Source organism: Triturus cristatus, chromosome 1_2 (assembly GCF_964204655.1).
Source record: "Triturus cristatus chromosome 1_2, aTriCri1.1, whole genome shotgun sequence".
Taxonomy (NCBI): domain Eukaryota; kingdom Metazoa; phylum Chordata; class Amphibia; order Caudata; family Salamandridae; genus Triturus; species Triturus cristatus.
This window is the reverse complement of record NC_140580.1, coordinates 321565183-321584735: the sequence shown is the minus strand read 5'-3', so window position 1 is coordinate 321584735 and position 19553 is coordinate 321565183. Positions and strand designations below refer to the sequence as shown.

Sequence of the window (19553 nt, the reverse complement as noted above, 5' to 3'; positions counted from 1 at the left end):
TAGAGGCTCTTGATTTTCAGATGGAAGTAAGATCCGAGCTTGTCGCAGAGGTCCTGGGAGGGGACGATGTCCCTGGTTTCGCTGGGGGGGCTTGGTAAATGCCTGGATGACACTGAAGAGTTCCTTGGAGTTGCTGGAGTTGGTGAGGATTTTGTTTAGGATGATGGTCCGTTTGGTGGTTGATGCGTTGGTGAAATTCCGTCATGGGGTACTTGTAGGTGGTGTGGTCTTCAGGCGTTTGCTGTTTCTCCAGTTTTTCTCAAGACATCTGCAGGTGCGTCTGGCTACTTGGAGGTCGGTGGTGAATCAGGTGGCCTTCCCGGGATGCGGTCTGTCAGAGCTGCGTAGGGGTGGGAGCTTGTTTGCGCAGTTGAGGCGCCATATGTGCAGGTCCCTGGCTGCGACATTGGAGTTGGTCGCAGGGGTGTCGCGGTTACGGGCGGAGCTTCGCTGATCCTCAGTTACTTTGCTCCAGTTGTTTCGCAGAGGGCATGGAGCAGGTTTGGGCAGCTTGGGTTTGTTGACGAGGAAGTGTACGCAGTGGTGGTCTGTCCATGCGGGTTGCGTGGTGTGGCTGAAGTGGATGCTGTTTCCTCCTGCGAAGATGGGGTTGAGGGTGTGTCCTGCCTTGAGGGTGGGCCTGGTGACGAGCTGTTTCAGCTCGATGTTGGCGAGGTTGTCCAAGAGGGTGGAGGAGTTGGGGTTGTCGAGGTGGAAACTCAGGTCTCCAATGAGTATGTAATCTATAGAGACGATGGCGTGGGGTGCGATGAGGTCGGTGATGGTGGTGAAAGGGGCACGGGGCCGGGGGTATTTAGACGAGGGTGCCACGAAATGTGGTTCTAGGGCTTGGCTTCACCTGGAAGTGCCGGTGTTCCACGGAGGAGAAGGCGTCGCTCGAGGTGGAGAGAGCTTTTGAGTGCGATGGCGTGTCCTCCTCCTGTGTGGTTGGGGCGGTCCTTCCTCTGGATCTTGTATCCGTCCGGGATGGCGATTGCAATGTCGGGGGCAGAGGAGGCGTTGATCCAGGTTCCTGTAAAGAAGGCAACGTCTAGTGAGAGGGTGTCAAGGAGGTTCCAGTTCTCTTCAGCGTGTCTGTGCAGAGAGCACACGCTGAGGAGGATGCACCTCAGGGCATCGGCGGTGTTGGTCGAGGGGGTGGTGGTAAAGGTCTGGCGGCAGGAGAACTGGCCGTGGGTGGTGTTCGGTGTGGACAGCTGGCAGTGGTTGTATGATGAATCAGATTTTATCTATTTATCTTTCATACCTTTGGTTTGAGCTTGTTAACCTTGCTATAAGATGCACTTTTATACACTGGTGCACTTTATAGATATTTGCTGCTGCCAAAGTCTGCTATCGATTATTCTGGCTGATGAAATGTGTTTTGCACTCTTGCACTTCAAGTATTTCCATTAATATTTCAACTCATGAAGACTTAACTGATGTTTTTCCTTCCTATTTCTAGATACCATATACTAAATACCGAGTTGAATAATTATTTATCTTCATAACTAGGTCTTACGCTGGTGAACTGCGTTACATGATGCACTTTTCATGCACCAGTTCACTTTAAACATATCTGCTGCTTCTAATGCTTAACAATAATTTTTGACTGATTAACTGTATTTTTTACTCCGGCACTTTAAATGATTGATTAGATCACTCCTGTTTGTTTTCTAAAGCAAAGGTGGTCAATACATATCAGGTAATGTTTGTGTTATTTGACCTGCTCAGTAAAAAAAATGTTTTACAAAGAATTTAAAACACAATCTTAAAAATTCACTTAAAACACAAAAGGTTACAGGGACGTTATAGTTTGGCTAAGATTTCATCATGCAAAACGAGTGAAATTCAGCAGATATAGTTAGCTGAGCTAACGATAACTTACGCCACCACAATGCGCTACTTATGACCTCACATTTTACATTACTCATGACATGGTCAGTAACATCACCGATGACATCTTAAATGGCGTCACAGATGGCAGGTATATTTTTGTTATAGTTAGGAAAACGTATTTATTCTTGCTCTACAAGCAAAACAAACTACACAAAAATTAAATTGCTAAACTTATACTTTTACCTTTATGTACGCAACACCTTCAAATTACAATAACTTGTGCACCTTCATACACAAAATTTCAAACTCAATTGCCACACTACATTAACTATAACTCAAACTTTCTCCGTGCACTGCTTATCCTGTCTTATATTATCCCATTTATACCATCCAAGATAATAGTATTTAAAACAAGCATTGGCATAGCCAATAGGTCTCGCCTTGGGGATCTTATAAGTGTTTAGTCAGAGCTATTGGCTTTGCCACTGTATTTAAGCTAAGTTGTAGAGTAGTGTGGCTGTTGTGTAGCATGTTGTAAAGTTATAATATATAAACCTGCCATGGTTATGTTTTCCTTGACCAATCCCCAATATTAAACAACAAACGTGTCTGGAGCACGCAGAAATGTTGTACAGACAGTATATGACATCATATGTGCTAAAAAAAAAAAAAAAGTTATAAAATGTATTCACAAAACATGAAAAATGTACGAAAACCCACGGAAATGTAGGTACGAATCCCATATATGAAAATACAGTCAAATGTGTGCAGCACAGACGGAGGCATGGGAAGGGGGTCGGTAGAAAGAAGGACAGAGGAGCGAGCATTGGAGGACAGTGGAGGGGGGCTGGTGAAGGGGAGCACTAAGTTCAGGTGAAGTGTGGGGAGCTGGGAAGGGAGAGCAGAGGCCCGAGGATGAGATGCAAGAGGACAGGAAGAGAATGGGACTGAGAGAAAGGAGCAGAGAGAAGACCATAGGAAGAAACTGATCCAAGAGAGTGAGTGAGGACAGTGAGGGGCCTTGGGTGGAATGGGAGAGAGTGGGGACTGTCAGGGGGGAGGAGAAAGGAAATGTGGTGGGATGTGAGCACTGGAAGTGAGGATAAAAGGCAAACCCATATGTATAAAGGTGGAGGGGGGTGGGGGCTGGCTGGGTGAGGGGCCTTAAAGAGAGACCAGAGGCGGAGAGAGAGATAGACTGGGGGGAGGGGACCAATAAAATGAAGAAGGGAGGGCATTGAAGTGTAAGAACCAGGAGCACCATACAGAGGGTTAGGGCGGAAGTAGAAGGTACAATAAAGGAGGGTGTGCTGAGAGCTGGGATGCGAGAGCATGGGCTACAAGGAACGAATACAGCGAAATTGGGCTTCAAAGACTATAAAAAGGAGTAATGGCGAGTGAGGGAAGAGATGCTGTGAAAGGGGAGAGGGGTGACTGTGAAGGGCAAGAGAGATGCGGACAGCAGAGGAGGAGTGCGGCTGAGAAACAAGTGCTATTGAAACCAAAAGAGGAATAAATAATACAAGGTTAGAAAGAGAGGGCTTATGAGTGAGAAAGAGATAGGGGAGTGAAATAGACACGACAGTGTCGAGCGAGCGAAGCAATAGGGCGTAGGATCACAGTAAGAGAAAAAAGATTTATCAGAGAGGAGGGAGAACTGAATAAAATAAAAAATAAAACTACTTCGCTATCGCAGAATACAGGAAACAAGAGGGAAGACATATGCAGCCTGAGCTGTTGGGCTGTGCGAGCCCCTCCCCCAAGCATCTTCTTGATAGGAGGTCTAGTAAATGCCGAAGCCATGCGCCTTGAGCACTGCCCGCCTGGCTCTTGGCGCTGGACAGTTTCAGTTCAGCCTGAGAGGAGCGGCACCAGTAACATTAATGAATGCAGGGGCCAACCAGGGGAGGTACAGAGCGAGCCATGCTGAAGAGGGAGCGGCGCGGGAGGGCACGCGCGTGTCCCGAAGGTTTACAGTTGCGGGGACTGGTGCCGCATCAGAGGGTGACGGCAGATGCAGGCTTTGCCGCAGAAGAGTGAAGCGCCAGCGTATTACAGTGACTAAATATAATATTTAAGAAAGCAAATAGGGTGACTAAATGGAGAGAAAGAGAGGGGAAAAGGTGTAAATATTTGTGTAAGGAAGGAGCGATGGAAAGGAGGACTGGTGAGAGAGCAGGGGATTAACTGTTGGATTAGATAGATTAGTGCGTTGAAGTGAGGGGATGGCCATGGATATTAGCTTGTGCTCGCTATTGGTGCGGATTTACGGACATTGGGAGGCCGACGACAGCCGTGCAGAGATGACAAGCCTAGGCAAGCACTCGTGCTGGCATCAACGAGAGCGAGCAGCAGCACGCACGCCATCTGTTTTCAATTAGCACGCACGCCGCTGCTCGCGCCCGCAAGGTGGATGCCAGCACATGCACGAGTGCTTGAAAAGAGCGGACCAATTTCTAAAGGTCATCTCCTAGAGCAACGCATGTGCGCTGCCTAAGCGAGACCTAAAAACAGTTATGACATTGCAAATCACATCCTGTGAGAACACAGTGCATAGTAGAGTGACAAGTTATAGTTAATGTAGTGTTGGTACCGAGTTGGCTACACTCTGTATGGAGGTCACCATATATAATATTCTGAAGGTCTTGTGTAAATTATAAATGAAAAAGGGACGAGCAGAAGTTGAGAAATGTAGTTTAAGTTTTTTTGTAGACAAAAAGTTATATTAATTCAGGGTGGAGCGTAAATTAGGAATGTGTTGTATTTTACGTTTGGTTATGCAAGCATAAATAAAGATTTCTTACAACAAAAAGGTATAAACTTTGCTTTTTACATCAAATAAATGGATATATATTTTATTTCACTGACGTTATAGTTAGTTGCCAAACCAAACAATGCCAGTACTGATACTCAGACACTCCACAGAAATGAATCTATAACAGCCTCAAATACTAATTAGACTTCAATTTATTTTGAAATTCTTTTTTTATTTTTATCTTGATAAAACTTTTTTTTTTTCCTTTTTTCAGGACAAACTTTTACATAAATACAATATACAGAATCTCAAACAGCTTTCTATCCACAGACACCATACTCTCATTTCATCATCTATGTTCACATCCGCTCATCTGCATTCCAACCCATTTATAACCCACACTACAATCCAACTATCCAACACAGACCGTTCCTGGTTGACCAACCCTATTTAATATTTTTGAAAACCAGAGGGCAGTGCCAAACAACCGCATAACGTCTACATCAGTCTTTCTAGTGCACTAAAGTACAACATTTAAAAAAATTCACAAAGTGACAAAATATTTACAGTGCACAAAAGCCCAATTATTACTAAACGTTTGTTTGGCAAACAACGCAAGGTTGACGCGTTTTGAACCCCCTTCCTTTTTGAGGGCCTGCCGCCATTGAAAAGCAGGCAACGCCGCCTTGTTTTGAACATTTATAGCAGCTGATGCGTGCCAAAGACAGATTACGTACAGGACAGCTATAAGATTTGGACACCACTTTACCTACCACTTGCCCTTAAAGATACAAAGAGCAGTAGGCCGTTCTATAATAAGTAAAGACATTTTGGTCCTGAAGAGAACCCATAAAAGGAAGAGGGTTCGAAACAAGTCGACCTTGCGTTGTTTGCCAAACAAACGTTTAGTAATAATTGGGCTTTTGTGCACTGTAAATATTTTGTCACCGTAGTCTGCCAGGAGGTGCATTTGCAGAGTGGTGGAGAAAGGGGGGCATGGCATCCGAAGAAGTCTTAGCAATCCCATTGTGTGGGACTTACTGGAGGTAACAAGAGGGGTAGTTGGCCCCAAGGACATCCTTGGGGGCCAACTACCCCTCCTATTACCTCCAGTAAGTCACATACAGCAGGATTGCTAAGTTCTCATAGCAGGCCATGCCCCCTTCGCCCACCACTCTGCAAACGCGCTCCCTGGTGCGCTCTTGGATTGGAATTTCATTTCCCTTGGCTGCTGGGGGTCCTTTAGGGGCCAACTAGCCTACCTCTTACCTCCACTAAGCCCCACACAGTGGGAACTTCCGAGAGGTGGACAAAGGCCATGCCCCCTTTCCCCACCACTCTGCAAACATGCCTCCTGGTGCGTTCTAAGTTGGGGTATTAAGTCCTCTTCATTCCTGAGGGTCCCTGGGGGCCACCTAGCCCACCAGGTACCTCCAGTAAGCGCCACACATCTGGATTGCTTCGAGCTGTACGAGGTCACGCCCCCTTTTTACACCACTCTGCAAACGTGGCTCCCAGCGCACTGCTTCACAAGGGATGAAGTCCACTTGTGTCCTGTGGTCCTCCAGACACAAGTGGACCTCATCACCCCACGAGCAGTGTGCCACGAGGAGTGTTTACAGAGTGGTGTAAAAAGGGGCGTGGCCACGGACCCCCTCTCTGCAATCCAGCTGTATGGTGCTTACTGGAGGTACCTGTTGGGCTAGTTGGCCCCAGTAATCAAGCCGACTTAATTCCCCAACTTAAAATGCGCCAGGGGGGTGCGTTGGCAGAGTCATGCGGGGCCACCGGCGAGTTGCCGGTTTCTTTTTCTTTATTTTCTTACTTTATGGGAGGGGGGCCTTGTGGCCCCCCTTCCCTGGACCACTTGTGGACCCAGGGACTAGATCCCCGGGGCCTGGCAAGCTTTTCTTTTTAATGTTTGGAGTGGGGTTACACAGCCCCCCCCCGTCCCAAGGCCCCAATTATGGCCCCGGGGACCCCATCTCACGGGGCCTGGCCACCCTTTTTTATTTTATTGTTTGGGGAGGGGGACCATGTAGCCCTCCTCCCCAGGCCAATTATGACCCCGGGGACCCCATCCTCCGGGGCCGGCCTTTCCGTTTAAAAAAATAAATTAAATGTTTTTGAAATTAAAGAGGGGGGGGGGTGTGACCCCCTCCTGGGCCATTTCTGCGAAGGACCCCCGTATTTAAATACAGAGTGCCCCGGGAAGGTGGTGGTCCCCAGGACTTGGGGGTCCCACGAGGCATTCTTTTTTTTTTTTTTTTTAGAAGCCCCAGGGAGGTGGCGGTCCCCGGGGCTGTGTGTCACCCGCATATAATGAATAAAGCCCCGGGGATGTGATGGTTAATAAACTGCACATTGCCCCCAGGACCTGGCCCACCCGGGGGCTTATCCAAAATGAAGCGCGGAAGTCCGCGGTTCTTTATGGGGGGGGGGTCGTTTGGGGGGGGGGCAGGTCGTCAGGATTCGCAAACCCAGCGCATATTCGGTCAATTTTTTTATTTTTTATTTAAATGCTTTTTTGGGCCCTGGGGGTCCTAGTGGGACCCCCTGAGCAGGCCTAGGGGGTCATGGTGTTCCTACCCTGCCTTTTATTCATTTTTCACTCTTCCCCCCCCCCCCCCCCCCCCTTTTTTTCTTGTGCCTCGGTTATGGAGTCACAAGATGGCTGTCAACACTTCCTGGTTTGGATTGTTGGCAGCCAATCAGAGTGAAGCTCGTGCTCTGGAGTCGCCGCGACTCCTCCTCGGAGCTCAGATATCTATAGCTTTCTTTTTTTAAATTTCTCAGCAACTACTGAATGGATTTACACCATTTAAAAAAAGGTTGCTTTCTGGACCAAGACCTACCTATTCCTATGGAAATTAACATGGAGAAAAAGCGTTTTGGGAGCCCCCCTTTTTTCTTCCCTCGGCCCCCGCTTGACGAATCATTGTATTGTATTGTATTGTATATGCTCTTATATAGCGCACAATCACCCTACGGGTATCCCGGCGCTTGACAGAACAGTTGATGAAATTAAGCTGAGAGGAATAGGCAGCGACGTAGGCAATCAGGCAACTGGAAAGAGCCAGGTCTTAAGACTCTTTCTGAATTCCATTAAGGAGTCTAGCTGCCTGATCCTCGAAGGAAGCTCGTTCCATATCCGAGCACCAGCCACGCTAAATGCCCTCCCCCCCAGCCTGACACGTTTAAATCTGGGTTGTGACAGCAGGTTAGCGTTGGAGGAACGCAGCTGTCTCGGGGGGAGATAGCGTGAGAATCTCTCCTGCAGGGGAATTGGACCCATCCCATGTGCTGCTTTATAAATCAGACAGAGAGATTTAAAAAGGATCCTTTCTTTGACTGGCAGCCAGTGGAGCTCGCGCAGCGCCTGAGTGGAAGAGGCGTCGCGTCTACGATTTAGCGCCAACTTTGCTGCAGCCGACTGTACTCTCTGCAATCCCAGCAGAATATACTGGGGGGCGCCCAGATACAGAGAGTTACAGTAATCCATTCTGCTGAGTACTGTGCTCCTTACAATCAGTGCGCGCATATCCCCTGGCAAGAATGGAAGAATCCTACGAAGTACCCGTATTAGTCCGAAGCACACACTGGCAGTCTTGTTCGCCTGCGAGTTCAATTGCAGATCGTTATCGAACAAGACGCCTAGATTACGAATGGTATTTGATGGAACCAGTGGAGCCTCATCTGGAGCAAGCCTAAACTCCGACTGCAGATGATGGATCTGGTTTCGTGGTGAGTAGAACAACACCTCGGTCTTATCACCGTTAAACTGCAGGGAGTTACTTCGCAGCCAGTCTGTTGTCAGGCTCATGCAGTTTTGAAATTGCTCCAGAGATACCTCCTGTTTTCCCTCCATCGAAAATACCAATTGTGTGTCGTCTGCGTAGTTTACCAGCTCAACCCCAAACGCTTTGATAATTGCAAACAGTGGTTGCAGGTAAATATTAAAGAGAATGGGGCTGATGCTGGAACCCTGTGGTACTCCATAGGCCACGTGGGATTTTTCAGAGGTAAACGACCCCAGTGTCACCACCTGCTGCCTCCCTGTCAAATAAGAGCGGAGCCACTGCAGTGCTCGGCCCTTTACACCCAGATCCCTCAGTCTTGCCAGCAGGATAGTGTGACTCACTGTGTCGAATGCGGCTGACATATCCAGGAGCACTAAAACCGCAGTGCTCCCGGCGTCAGCCCGCATTCGTATGTTGTCCAGCATTGTGACCAGGGCCGACTCCGTCCCATGACCAGGGCGAAAACCAAACTGGTCCCTATCCAGTAGCTGATACTCTTCCAGAAATTCCGAAAGAGATCTACTCACGACCCTTTCCAAGATCTTAATTGGGAAGGGAAGGAGGGAGATGGGCCGAAAGTTAGCCGGGTTAGTTGGGTCTAAAGAGGGCTTCTTAATAAGAGGGGCCACCACAGCCTGCTTCCAGCTTTCTGGAACCAATCCGGTTTCCAATGATTGGTTGCAGATCTGGCGCAACCAGGGAAATGTGAGATGACCATATGTTTTCCACACTTTCTGGGGAAGAGGGTCGAGGGGTGAACCGGAGGAGATGCCACTGACCAGGGAGTCGAAAATGGAGGCCGACATAGCAGGAAAGGAAGCCAAGGAGTGTTGGTGGTCCATGGTCCCCTCAGATGTCTTGTTACCCGGGTTCTGGGTTGTCGCCTCGTTGTCCTTAAAGCGGACGACAATCTTGGCCACTTTGTCTTTAAAATAAGTGGCAATCTCGTCGCACAGATTTTGTGAGGCTTCGACTCTGTTCTCCAGACAGGATGGGGCAGAGATGGTTCTAGCAATTCTGAAGAGCTCCATAATTCTATTTGGGGCTTGCAAGATGGATTGAGCATAGAAATTGGCCTTGCTTTCCAAGATGCGCAACTTGTACCTCCTCAAGGTTAACTTAAAAGTTGCCCTATCCTTATCGAGATAGCTCTTTCTCCATGTTCTTTCTGCCTTCTTGCATTGAAGTCTGAGCTGCCTCAGATCTTCTGTGTACCAAGGCGCTGAAATTTTGTTTCTAATTTGGAGTCTTTTTATAGGGAGCACTTCGTCTAATGCAGCTGTAACGTACTGCCGGTAGATGTTGTAATTGTCCTCCACTGTACCTAAGCTCTGAAAAAGGCTCACCGAGGGCGTCGGCAGGAGAGCGCCTGTCCTTGTTAAATTGGACCATTTTCTCCCTTTCCGATACTGCACCACGGTGTTGGATTGAGCGGTGGGAATAGCTGACCGTACTGTAAAGAATATTAGATAGTGGTCCGTCCACATTTGGGGAGAAATATTTAGGAGTTCCACCCTTGAATCATTTGCGAATAAAAGGTCGAGGATATGTCCTCCCTGGTGAGTCGGGGAGGTAACTAGTTGTTGTAGACCGAGAGATTGGCAGGTGTCTGTCAAATCTCTGAGTTGATTTTTTGAGCTCGCATTCTCCCACCAATTAAAATCTCCCAAGATGACCATATTGGAGTGAGATAGGGATAGGTTAGTGATGGTATTTAAAAGGGGCTGTAGTGCAGTGTTACTCCCCGGAGGGCGATAACACAGCAAGCCTGAAAGGAGATGACCTTTAGCTTCCTGAAGCGCGAATCCCATCATTTCAATTCCCTCTATTTTGTCTACATGTAACTGAGTAAAGTGGAGGTTTTCCCTAAAAATCAGCCCCACCCCACCCCCTATGCCCTCCTCCCTAGGTAAATGTATGATTTTAAAACCGTCTGGGCAGGCGAGACCTATCTCCACGACTGAATCTGCTCTGATCCAGGTCTCTGTGAGAAATTATGCATCCAGCTTCATATCTTCGATTAGGAGCGCTATTTCAAAGTGGTGTTTTACTAACGACCTACTATTTATTAACCCACAATTCAGGTATCCACACATATTAGGGCGCGGACTCGTTGCTTTACATCCCGGGGCAATAGCATAGTCCCGGATGGTGTCAGCCTCAGTCCCGCTGTATGCTTTCCCACCGATCTGTAGCAGCTGTTTCCTAGAGTAGACCTGGCGTACCTTATTGGGGGCATAGTATACATCCGTTGTCCGGTACTCGTCCGGGGCGCGGACGGGCGCAGACGGGCTTGCCTCTGGCGCGCCTCCGGCGCGCCATCGGCGCGCCCGCTGCGCGCGCGCGCTGCGCGCTTGCATTGGCCTGTTTTTATGCCCCCCCTCAGCGAGCATCAGCGCGCGCACCCCAAAATGGCGCCCACATCGACTGGATCCAGCCCAATCCAAGATGGCGCCGAACGATGTGGTGAAGGATGAGGCCCCGCTCTAAGCAGCAGGTTGGTGAGCTTTGTTTTATAGTGAGGGTATGCGGAATGAAAGCAACAGTTTTTAAAAAATAACCAACATTAAAAGACCGCGATCCGGTCGATAATAGTAGCAGCAGCAAAATTAGCAACAAAATATAGCAGCAGTAATTATTGAAGAGCGACAGTTGTTTGCAATAGTTTTCAGCAAATTACAGAGCCCAGCGGACCAGCAGAAGCCTCCGAGGCCGCCTACTCCTTAGCGCGTAGTGTTAAGTCAAATGCGCGCTTGCATTGGCCTGTTTTTATGCCCCCCCTCAGCGAGCATCAGCGCGCGCACCCCAAAATGGCGCCCACATCGACTGGATCCAGCCCAATCCAAGATGGCGCCGAACGATGTGGTGAAGGATGAGGCCCCGCTCTAAGCAGCAGGTTGGTGAGCTTTGTTTTATAGTGAGGGTATGCGGAATGAAAGCAACAGTTTTTAAAAAATAACCAACATTAAAAGACCGCGATCCGGTCGATAATAGTAGCAGCAGCAAAATTAGCAACAAAATATAGCAGCAGTAATTATTGAAGAGCGACAGTTGTTTGCAATAGTTTTCAGCAAATTACAGAGCCCAGCGGACCAGCAGAAGCCTCCGAGGCCGCCTACTCCTTAGCGCGTAGTGTTAAGTCCCGAAACTTTCAAGACAGGAGCTGACTGGAGCACCCCATTAGTTTTGAAAATTTCGCGAATATTCGGCAAACGACACCAAAGATATTGGCAAATCAAAAAACGCTTTTCCTATGGATAATAGGTTCTAACTATAACTACTGGCGACTGCGGTGCGCGCACGGTGAAAAACCTTGAAAAATTTTTTTTTTATAAATATATAACTTAAAATTTAAAAAAACGTACAAATTCACTTAAAAAACCATAGGTTTCATACAGGTTATAGTTAGGTGGATATTTCTCTCGTAAAAAAAACAATGAAATTCCCCCGTTATAGTTACTTCAGATAACTATAACTCGCGCGACCGCCACTCTGTCATCAGTGATGTCATGAGTGATGTAATATGTGACGTCATGAGCAGTGGATTGCGGGCGCGCGAGTTATAGTTATCTGAACTAACTATAACGGGGGAATTTCATTGGTTTTTTACGAGTGAAATATCCACCTAACTATAACCTGTGTGAAACCTATGGTTTTTTAAGTGAATTTGCAAGGTTTTTTAAATGCCAATTCCTAACTATAACGTGTGTGAAACCTATGGTTTTTTTAAGTGAATATATATATATATATATATATATATATATATATATATATATACACACACACACACACACATATATACACATACATGCATACTTTTTTTAATATATGCTTAGTTTTATTTACTGTTAAAATGGGGAGGACCTCCATTCCGCAGACACATGTATACATACATACACACACATATAGGAAACCCACGTATCCCAACTCTACATCTTTAAACCCCTTATCAACCACTATCCAGCCCTGAACTCAAATGATAATTTAATACCCCTTACCTATCTCGGAAAGGTAATACCACATAAATAATGAGGCAAATCTTTTATATATTTATAAGTACAGACATATATTCTTTGAAAAAAACAAAAGGTTAAAATAACATAGCTGGGTGAAATGTTCAGTAAAAACTTAACTAAGCAAAAACTTAGAATTTCATCAGTTATATTCATCTCAAGTAACCATCACTCTTGCCCTAAGCTAATTATAAATCTCACAACCGCAATGCACAGTTTTCACATCAATAGTTTATTTTAATGTAAAGTAATACTTTACCATATGTAAAACCAACACCCCGCTGCCCACGTCCTTTCGCTGTGCGTGGCGGGGGTTGCCCACAGGGCTTGGCCTGCCGCCAGACCCAGCTTCCAACACCACGCAAGCAACCAACCCAAAGCTACGAGGTATTCAGTTTGTGAAAGCGTCAAGAAGAGCTGCACACGTAGGGGAATGCATATGCCTCCTAGCGACTAAGTAAAGGACAATTCTAAGAGCACTTTCTCGTTCCAGTACTAAGACATTAATTAATTAGTACCTTCGGTATTAAGAAGGCTATATTTAATTTTTTTTTTTTTTTAACGGAACCTGAAAAAAGGGTCTGACGGCAACGGTCTTAATCTCTCCAACACATCTCGTAATTTTGTGAAGATGCCTTGTGATAAGGTTCAAACGGAGACCCTAAAACTCTATGGAGCTCTCACAAGGTTGGGTATCGCAACAGAGACTGGAAAGTCCTTTGATGATCTCTACAGGATGTGAAACGTGTCTGTGTTGGGGTAGGAGATAACTACACGACAGATACTAAAGGAACTCCCAATCACAAACAGTTAAGGCCCAGATGTGCGACGTACCAAATGCGGGGGGGGGGGGATTTCATAAGGACACATCAATAACAGATCAATATTTATTGGAGTTGGCCCAGAAACTTTGGCAGACGAACCTGTTCTGGTTGCCATTAAAACCCTTTTCAAGATGTTTGAAGAAACTAATTCCAGGTTGGAAGAAGCCAGGCTGTTAGTGGAGACAGGTGGGATTCTCACGTCCTCAGTTCTTTGTCAGAAGGTGAAAGTCTAGTTTGAACTTTATCTGCGGACATGTCCCAGAGATCTAAGAAGCAAAGCTGTCTGGCTGGAGGCACCAGTGTAATATATTTTCTGTTTAATATTTCCCCTTAATGTTGAATAGGCCCACGGGAATCCGAGGGATATGTGGAAAACCTTAACCAAATGTTCCTTAGCAAGGAATCAAACATTCATCTCCTTAACATAATCGACCTTCCCCACACCCTACCTTATGTCTATCTCTAAACAGCAATATCTCCTGCTGAATAGACAGTTTTCGCATCAGATCAAACAAAAGCTTTCACCACCTTGGCAATAAAAAATAAACTTGTGTGGAATCCAATTTACATTTATGGTAACTGACGGTTTGTATGCTCAGTTCATCTGCCCACATGTTTAGTCCTGAACATACTCTATCACAGTGATGTGGCTTTTAATATACCGACAAAGTCCCTGTGCTTCTCTGGCTTTTTCTTGACTAAGAAAACGTTTGTCATTGTGACTTTGGGATCCGCTCTACTGAATATTTTAGGAGAAGCTTTAGGATCACTTCCTGAAGGGCATTCACATGCATGGGTTTTATTGCTGGTTTGTAAGCACACTTTCCGTCAAATTCCCTTGAGTGTCTGCACTGGAAAAGAGCCAGATCTCAGAGCTGAAATGGTGGTTTGCCAAGATAAAAGGTATCCACATATCTTGACCTCTTTAGTATGGACATAGCAGGGTATTGTGGTCAGCAGGGTATTGTCTCAGAGTCAAGTTCTTCTGGCCTGGTTTTGTTTAGAGAAAGCACATTTGCCAATTTCAATGTAAATTAATTTGAGACAAATACCGGTTCGACCAGGATAGCTTTGCTGCTAGTAGGATGAAAAAGTGACCCATTAAGGTTGGTGGCCACTCATTTGCACATAGTGCTGCCATCTGTAGGATGAATAGGATTGGCATACATTAAGTTCAAGAGAGATTTCACGGTATCAGCTGTTCTGGATTGCGGATCCTCATCAAGGTTATGTGTGTATCTCACACTATCTTTCTAGACATGGCCTTTGGAGGTCAAGGGGCAGCAGGTCGTTGTGGAGGGGGAAGGACAAAAAGGCTCAGATAATAGTCTAGCCTGTGGTGTTGAAATCAAAGTACCAGACCCCACAGTGGGTCTGTAAACTGTAGGAGATGCTGCTTCTCATCTTTGTGGGGGGAGTGGAGGGGCGAAAATGGCTGCCTGGGACATGGATGATCCGGATCAAGTAAAAGTGTCAATAGTTGCTAGGCTGAAGAGTTTGGAGACTATCATCATACTTGTGTGAAGGCAGTAGTAGTCTTTGTTCTCAATGAAGTAGAAAGTCAATTTTCCAAGTTTTGAAGACCTGTGCTTTTGGATGCTGCCATAAGCTTCTTTCACACTGAGCATCACAAATCTTTCTGGAAAAGGGCACCTCCAAAATCTGAGTAGAGGTTTCTGAAACTCAGCTGAAGTGGAATGCTTGTCAGAAAAGGACTTGCTGTTATTGACAAATTGAGGAGAGAGGCATCCTCAAAGATACTGCTCTTGATTGTACTCTAGTGGAATAGCAATGCGTGGTCTTCCAATAATACTCCGTAATCAAAAATAAAAATCAGTGATGAAGAAGTAAGCACGTGCTGGGTGCTTGGCTATATGAGTAGGCAAGATGGTCCATTAAAATTTAGGCAGAAATTAAGATCGAAGCCAAGAGAATGGTGCAGATGAAAAAGTATTTAAGATTTTGAATTTCTTGCTACTCCACAAAAGCAGCAAGAAGCCTGCTTCTTCTCAGAAGAGGCTTTGAGGAAAATGTAGACAGTCTTCTGAGGAAAAAAGATGTAGGATTCCAGGTTCATCTGAGGAAAAAAGATGTAGGATTCCAGGTTCATTTTATCTGTGGGCTTGAAAGAAGAGACAGGGGAAACAGTGTTCATTGACTTTTTACTGACTAAAGGTTCTTCACATGCAAGCAACTATCCTCTTTACCTTGCCCTCAAAGTCTCGTCGACTAAAAGATTTGCAGATATCCCGTTTTGTTTGAATGTGAAGGATGCAGTCAGTAAATGTGGATTGTTAACAAAGATGTTCTTGATCCAACAAGCTGCCATGTGCGGAAGAGGGAGATTTACTAAGAGCCAATGTAGAAGGAAACAAACTAGGGCACAGCCACCAAGGAATCTTTTAAAAATGTAGGTGAAACAAAACTCCAACAAGTGGACCAAAAAAAACCTCCAGAAAAAAAAAGCGAATGATTCTGGAGCGCAGCATTCAAAATAATGTCATATTATGCTTTATAGGCAAAATAGCAGGTGACTTACGCTGGGAATACAACTTCTGCTGCTTGAAAACATGCGCTTGCTTCATGCGACCTGCATAATTGCACCCCATGGTTGGATTTTTGTTATGGGGATTGTAGTTTATTTGTAATCCACATATGAGCCATCCATGTTAAACTGCAGTACATAAATAGCAAACACCTGTCCAGATATCTGCTAAGCTATACAGCGGTTACAATGCATGGTAAATTCAGGGGCATCACAAATGACTTACCTGTCCTCACCTCCCCTTTGTTGGATGTCTCGAAGTTTCTTCACGAATTCCGCAAATTTCATTTCCTGCCTCTGGGATTTTGGTTTAAAGTCTTTGAAATGAGCCATTTTCTTCTCGTCATAGTACAGAAAATTGTGCCCATTGGCACTGTAAACAGAGAAGTCCCCACAGCCAATGTTCTCCTGGAGGTAATCCAAGTCCCATTTTAATGCTGTATAAACCAGATTTGTGTCCGTGAGTACCACCGGTTCCTAATTTAAATCATATAAAGAACATGTTAAAAATTGAAAAAGTGTAATAAAGAGGTTCTAACAGGTATAGAGATTGAAACATAAACATACTAACTTTCAAATGGAGAGACTACAACAGCAGAGACTCAAAAAAGATTTGGTTAGACACTATGGCAGAAAGAGAGGGCATGTGGAAATATATTTGGTAAATAAAATTAATTATGACACAGCAGAAAAGGAGATTCAGCCTGGCATGAGAAGGCACGTCATTTCGTCAGCGCCAGTGTACCCAGAAGATTATGAGTATGTCCAGTCTGGGCACATAATAGTGTTTGGGCAAGACCTGTACCAGACCCCAGCGCAATTAATAACAGACGTTTTCCCAGAACGTTTTTCTATCTCAGTCTGGTTTCCGGTCACATCATAGCACCGAAACGGCTCTGATAGAAATAGTTGATAAAATCAGGCTCTCTTTGGATGCCAGACAATCCGCTATTCTGATCCTACTTGATCTGTCGGCCGCCTTCGACACCATCTCTCATGGCATCCTGCTAGAACGCCTACGGGAGTGCGGTGTCGAGGGCCCCACCTTACAATGGATAAAGAGCTACCTAACAGACCGGTCCTCCAAGGTACAAATTAGTGGTTTCTCGTCCAAAAGTCAGATTATTGATAAGGGAGTTCCCCAGGGATAAATGTTAAGCCCTACTCTTTTTAACCTATATGTGTCACCCTTGGCTAAAATAATCAGAGCCCATGGTTTTGGTACGGTGTCCTACGCCGACGACCCACAATTGTTAATCACTCTCAGCCCGGATCACACCGATACTCAACACAGATTTAAACGGTGTACGTCAACTGTTAACGACTGGATGTCAAACAATCATATACTGCTCAATGCGAGCAAGACAGATCATGCTCTTTGGCGATGCTCAACACATTTGGTCCTCCGACGGGTGGCCGCCCTCACTGGGGCCATGCCTCCCGCCCAAGACAACAGTCCGTAATCTAGGAGTAGTAATGGACAATAAACTCTCCATGGCCGACCACATAAACTCCACGATACGTACATGCTACGGCCTAATGCGATCCCTCAGGAACATTTTTAAATGGATTCCCCATTGCTCTCGTATGCCCCTTGTCCAGGGAATAATCACTAATCGCTTGGACTATGGTAACGCGCTGTTTGCATCCATAAAGGAAAAGCTTCTGTCCAAACTTCAGGATCTGCAGAACACCGCGGCAAGATTGGTCTTAAATCCCCCCCCCCCGACCCACCCCCCGTTCTCCATCGGCTACCAGTCTAGAAGCTCTCCACTGGCTCCCCATCAGAAAAAGGATTAACTTTAAACTATGTTGCTTGGTACATAAAACACTCAACAACACTGGACCAATCTATCTAGCAAAGAAACTCACCAAATACCAGCCAGTTAGAATCGTCCGCTCCAACAGCAAACATTTGGTAACCGTCCCCAAGGTCCGCACTGTAAGGAACGGTTGCAGGTCTTTTTCTAGAACTGCGCCTGAGCAATGGAACGCACTGCCTGTATGGCTCCGCCTAGAAACCGACCACAAAAAATTCCGCAAGGCCCTTAAAAGGTGGCTATTATAACGCTCTGCCTGGCCCCCCTAGTCTTCTGTTTTTCAGCTGGCGCTATGAGACCTACAGGTGATATATGCACTCAATAAATATCAAATACATACATACATAAAGCTTTTAGAGTCAACTTAGCTAGATTTTTTGATTTTACGTACAGAGGATTTCAGACACCCTTGTTCATCCATTGATCCATTATTAATTGGCATTTTTCACACCTATTTCATGCAGCATGGAACAATGGGTCAGCCCACTTCAGCCACTTGCTAATATCACTGTGAGAACATTCTGCCATTTCACAAGGAGAACATCCATCAAAGAGTTTCCTCGGTGCCAGATTGACATGGGCCAGGCATGTTCCACAACAACATTTCGCCAAAACCATTAAAAAAACATTCACAAAGCTAAAAATCTGAAGGCCACCTGTATGCTTCGCCAACGCTTATTTATTGAGGTGTTTGCTTGAGGAACGCTGGGATGAGTGCTCCGTGAGGTCTTGGAATAAGTGGAACCAGTCTGCTGATTGCCATATGGTACCTCTGCATGGGGACAGCATACTGGAGCTATGTTCTGGAAGTGCAGAACGGAGCAGCGCAGGCAGGCAGGCGGTCAGCGTTTGTGAGGCTAAAAATCCCCACAGCCCCAATAGCGGCTGGCAATGGGGTTGGTAACGGGGGCAGGAGCGATACGGAATTAGCCCCGGACCTGGGTTTGAACCCAGCCTGTGAGCCTGCCAAACTCCATTGGAATTAGCCCCCGCCTGTCTCTGCCGGTTGTGTTTATTTTCTGACTTTGGTGCCTGTGCCTCGATATCCCGAGGACCTGAAACAGGAGAGACACAATCCTGAGGCCTCTAAGTAGTGATTTGAGCAGGGGGGGGAGGTAAATGGGCCTAAGTCCCCCAGCAAGGTAGGGCCACACCAGTGGGGTGAGCACGTAGGTGGCAGAGGCAGACGCGTTCGGTTGCAATGCAGGTTGTTGCCTCACACCCCCATACCGCTCCCGCTTCCCCGCTCTTCTGGCTGATATTTATAAAGGAGCCAATACTACCTGTAAATTGCTCTGTGCCTCATCCTCCTCTAGTTCCACAAGGAGCTGCCTGATACAATTGTATGAATTGGCCCCATCTACAAAGAAGTGAAAGGACTCTTGGTAAGTACTCACCTCAGTTGTTGTGGCACTATAGCATTTGATCTGTGGGCACGCCTATTAGGACCGGGGTGTAAGACACATTGAGCGAGGCAATATATAGGGGGGGGGGGGTACGCTCCTCTTATAAGTGCATTTAATTTCTGGCAAAGGAGCAGAGTGCACCTGAGGAAAGCTGGAAGGGGCAAGCTGAAACAAATAAAAGCAGCCTGATCACTATTGGGTAGGGCGCTTGCCTGTCCGATACGGCATGAGGAATTAACTCCTAAAGGGATCTTGTAGGACAGTTTTTCTATCAAATACGAGAAGCAGGTCTGTAAATCCTGCGACATTAGGTATTGGAAGAGCACAGTGTAATGACGGCAAAGAAACAGAGATCCAGGAGCCTGGTAATGGGGAAGACGTGCGCAAAAGCTAAATCTAATCCACTACGAAACAGTCATTGCACTAAAAGGCAGGAATCAAGTTCTCGTTCTCTCTCTCTCGTTCGCTCCCTCTCGTTCGCTCGCTCGCTCTCGGAAACGCAAAAGATGCCTCAAGAAGCCAATGTGGATCCCACCTTGGTCCCAGACGGG

At 46.2% G+C, this 19553-nt stretch overlaps 1 protein-coding gene across 1 annotated transcript in view; it reads right to left on the bottom strand.

Annotated features, from left to right (window-relative positions):
- Positions 1-19553, bottom strand: part of HIF1AN (hypoxia inducible factor 1 subunit alpha inhibitor) — a 157513-nt gene that overhangs the window by 104909 nt on the left and 33051 nt on the right. Inside the window, exon 2 of the mRNA XM_085603891.1 lies at positions 16003-16253. Coding sequence (XP_085460017.1) covers positions 16003-16253 — 251 coding nt within the window. The remainder of the gene's footprint in view (positions 1-16002; positions 16254-19553) is intronic.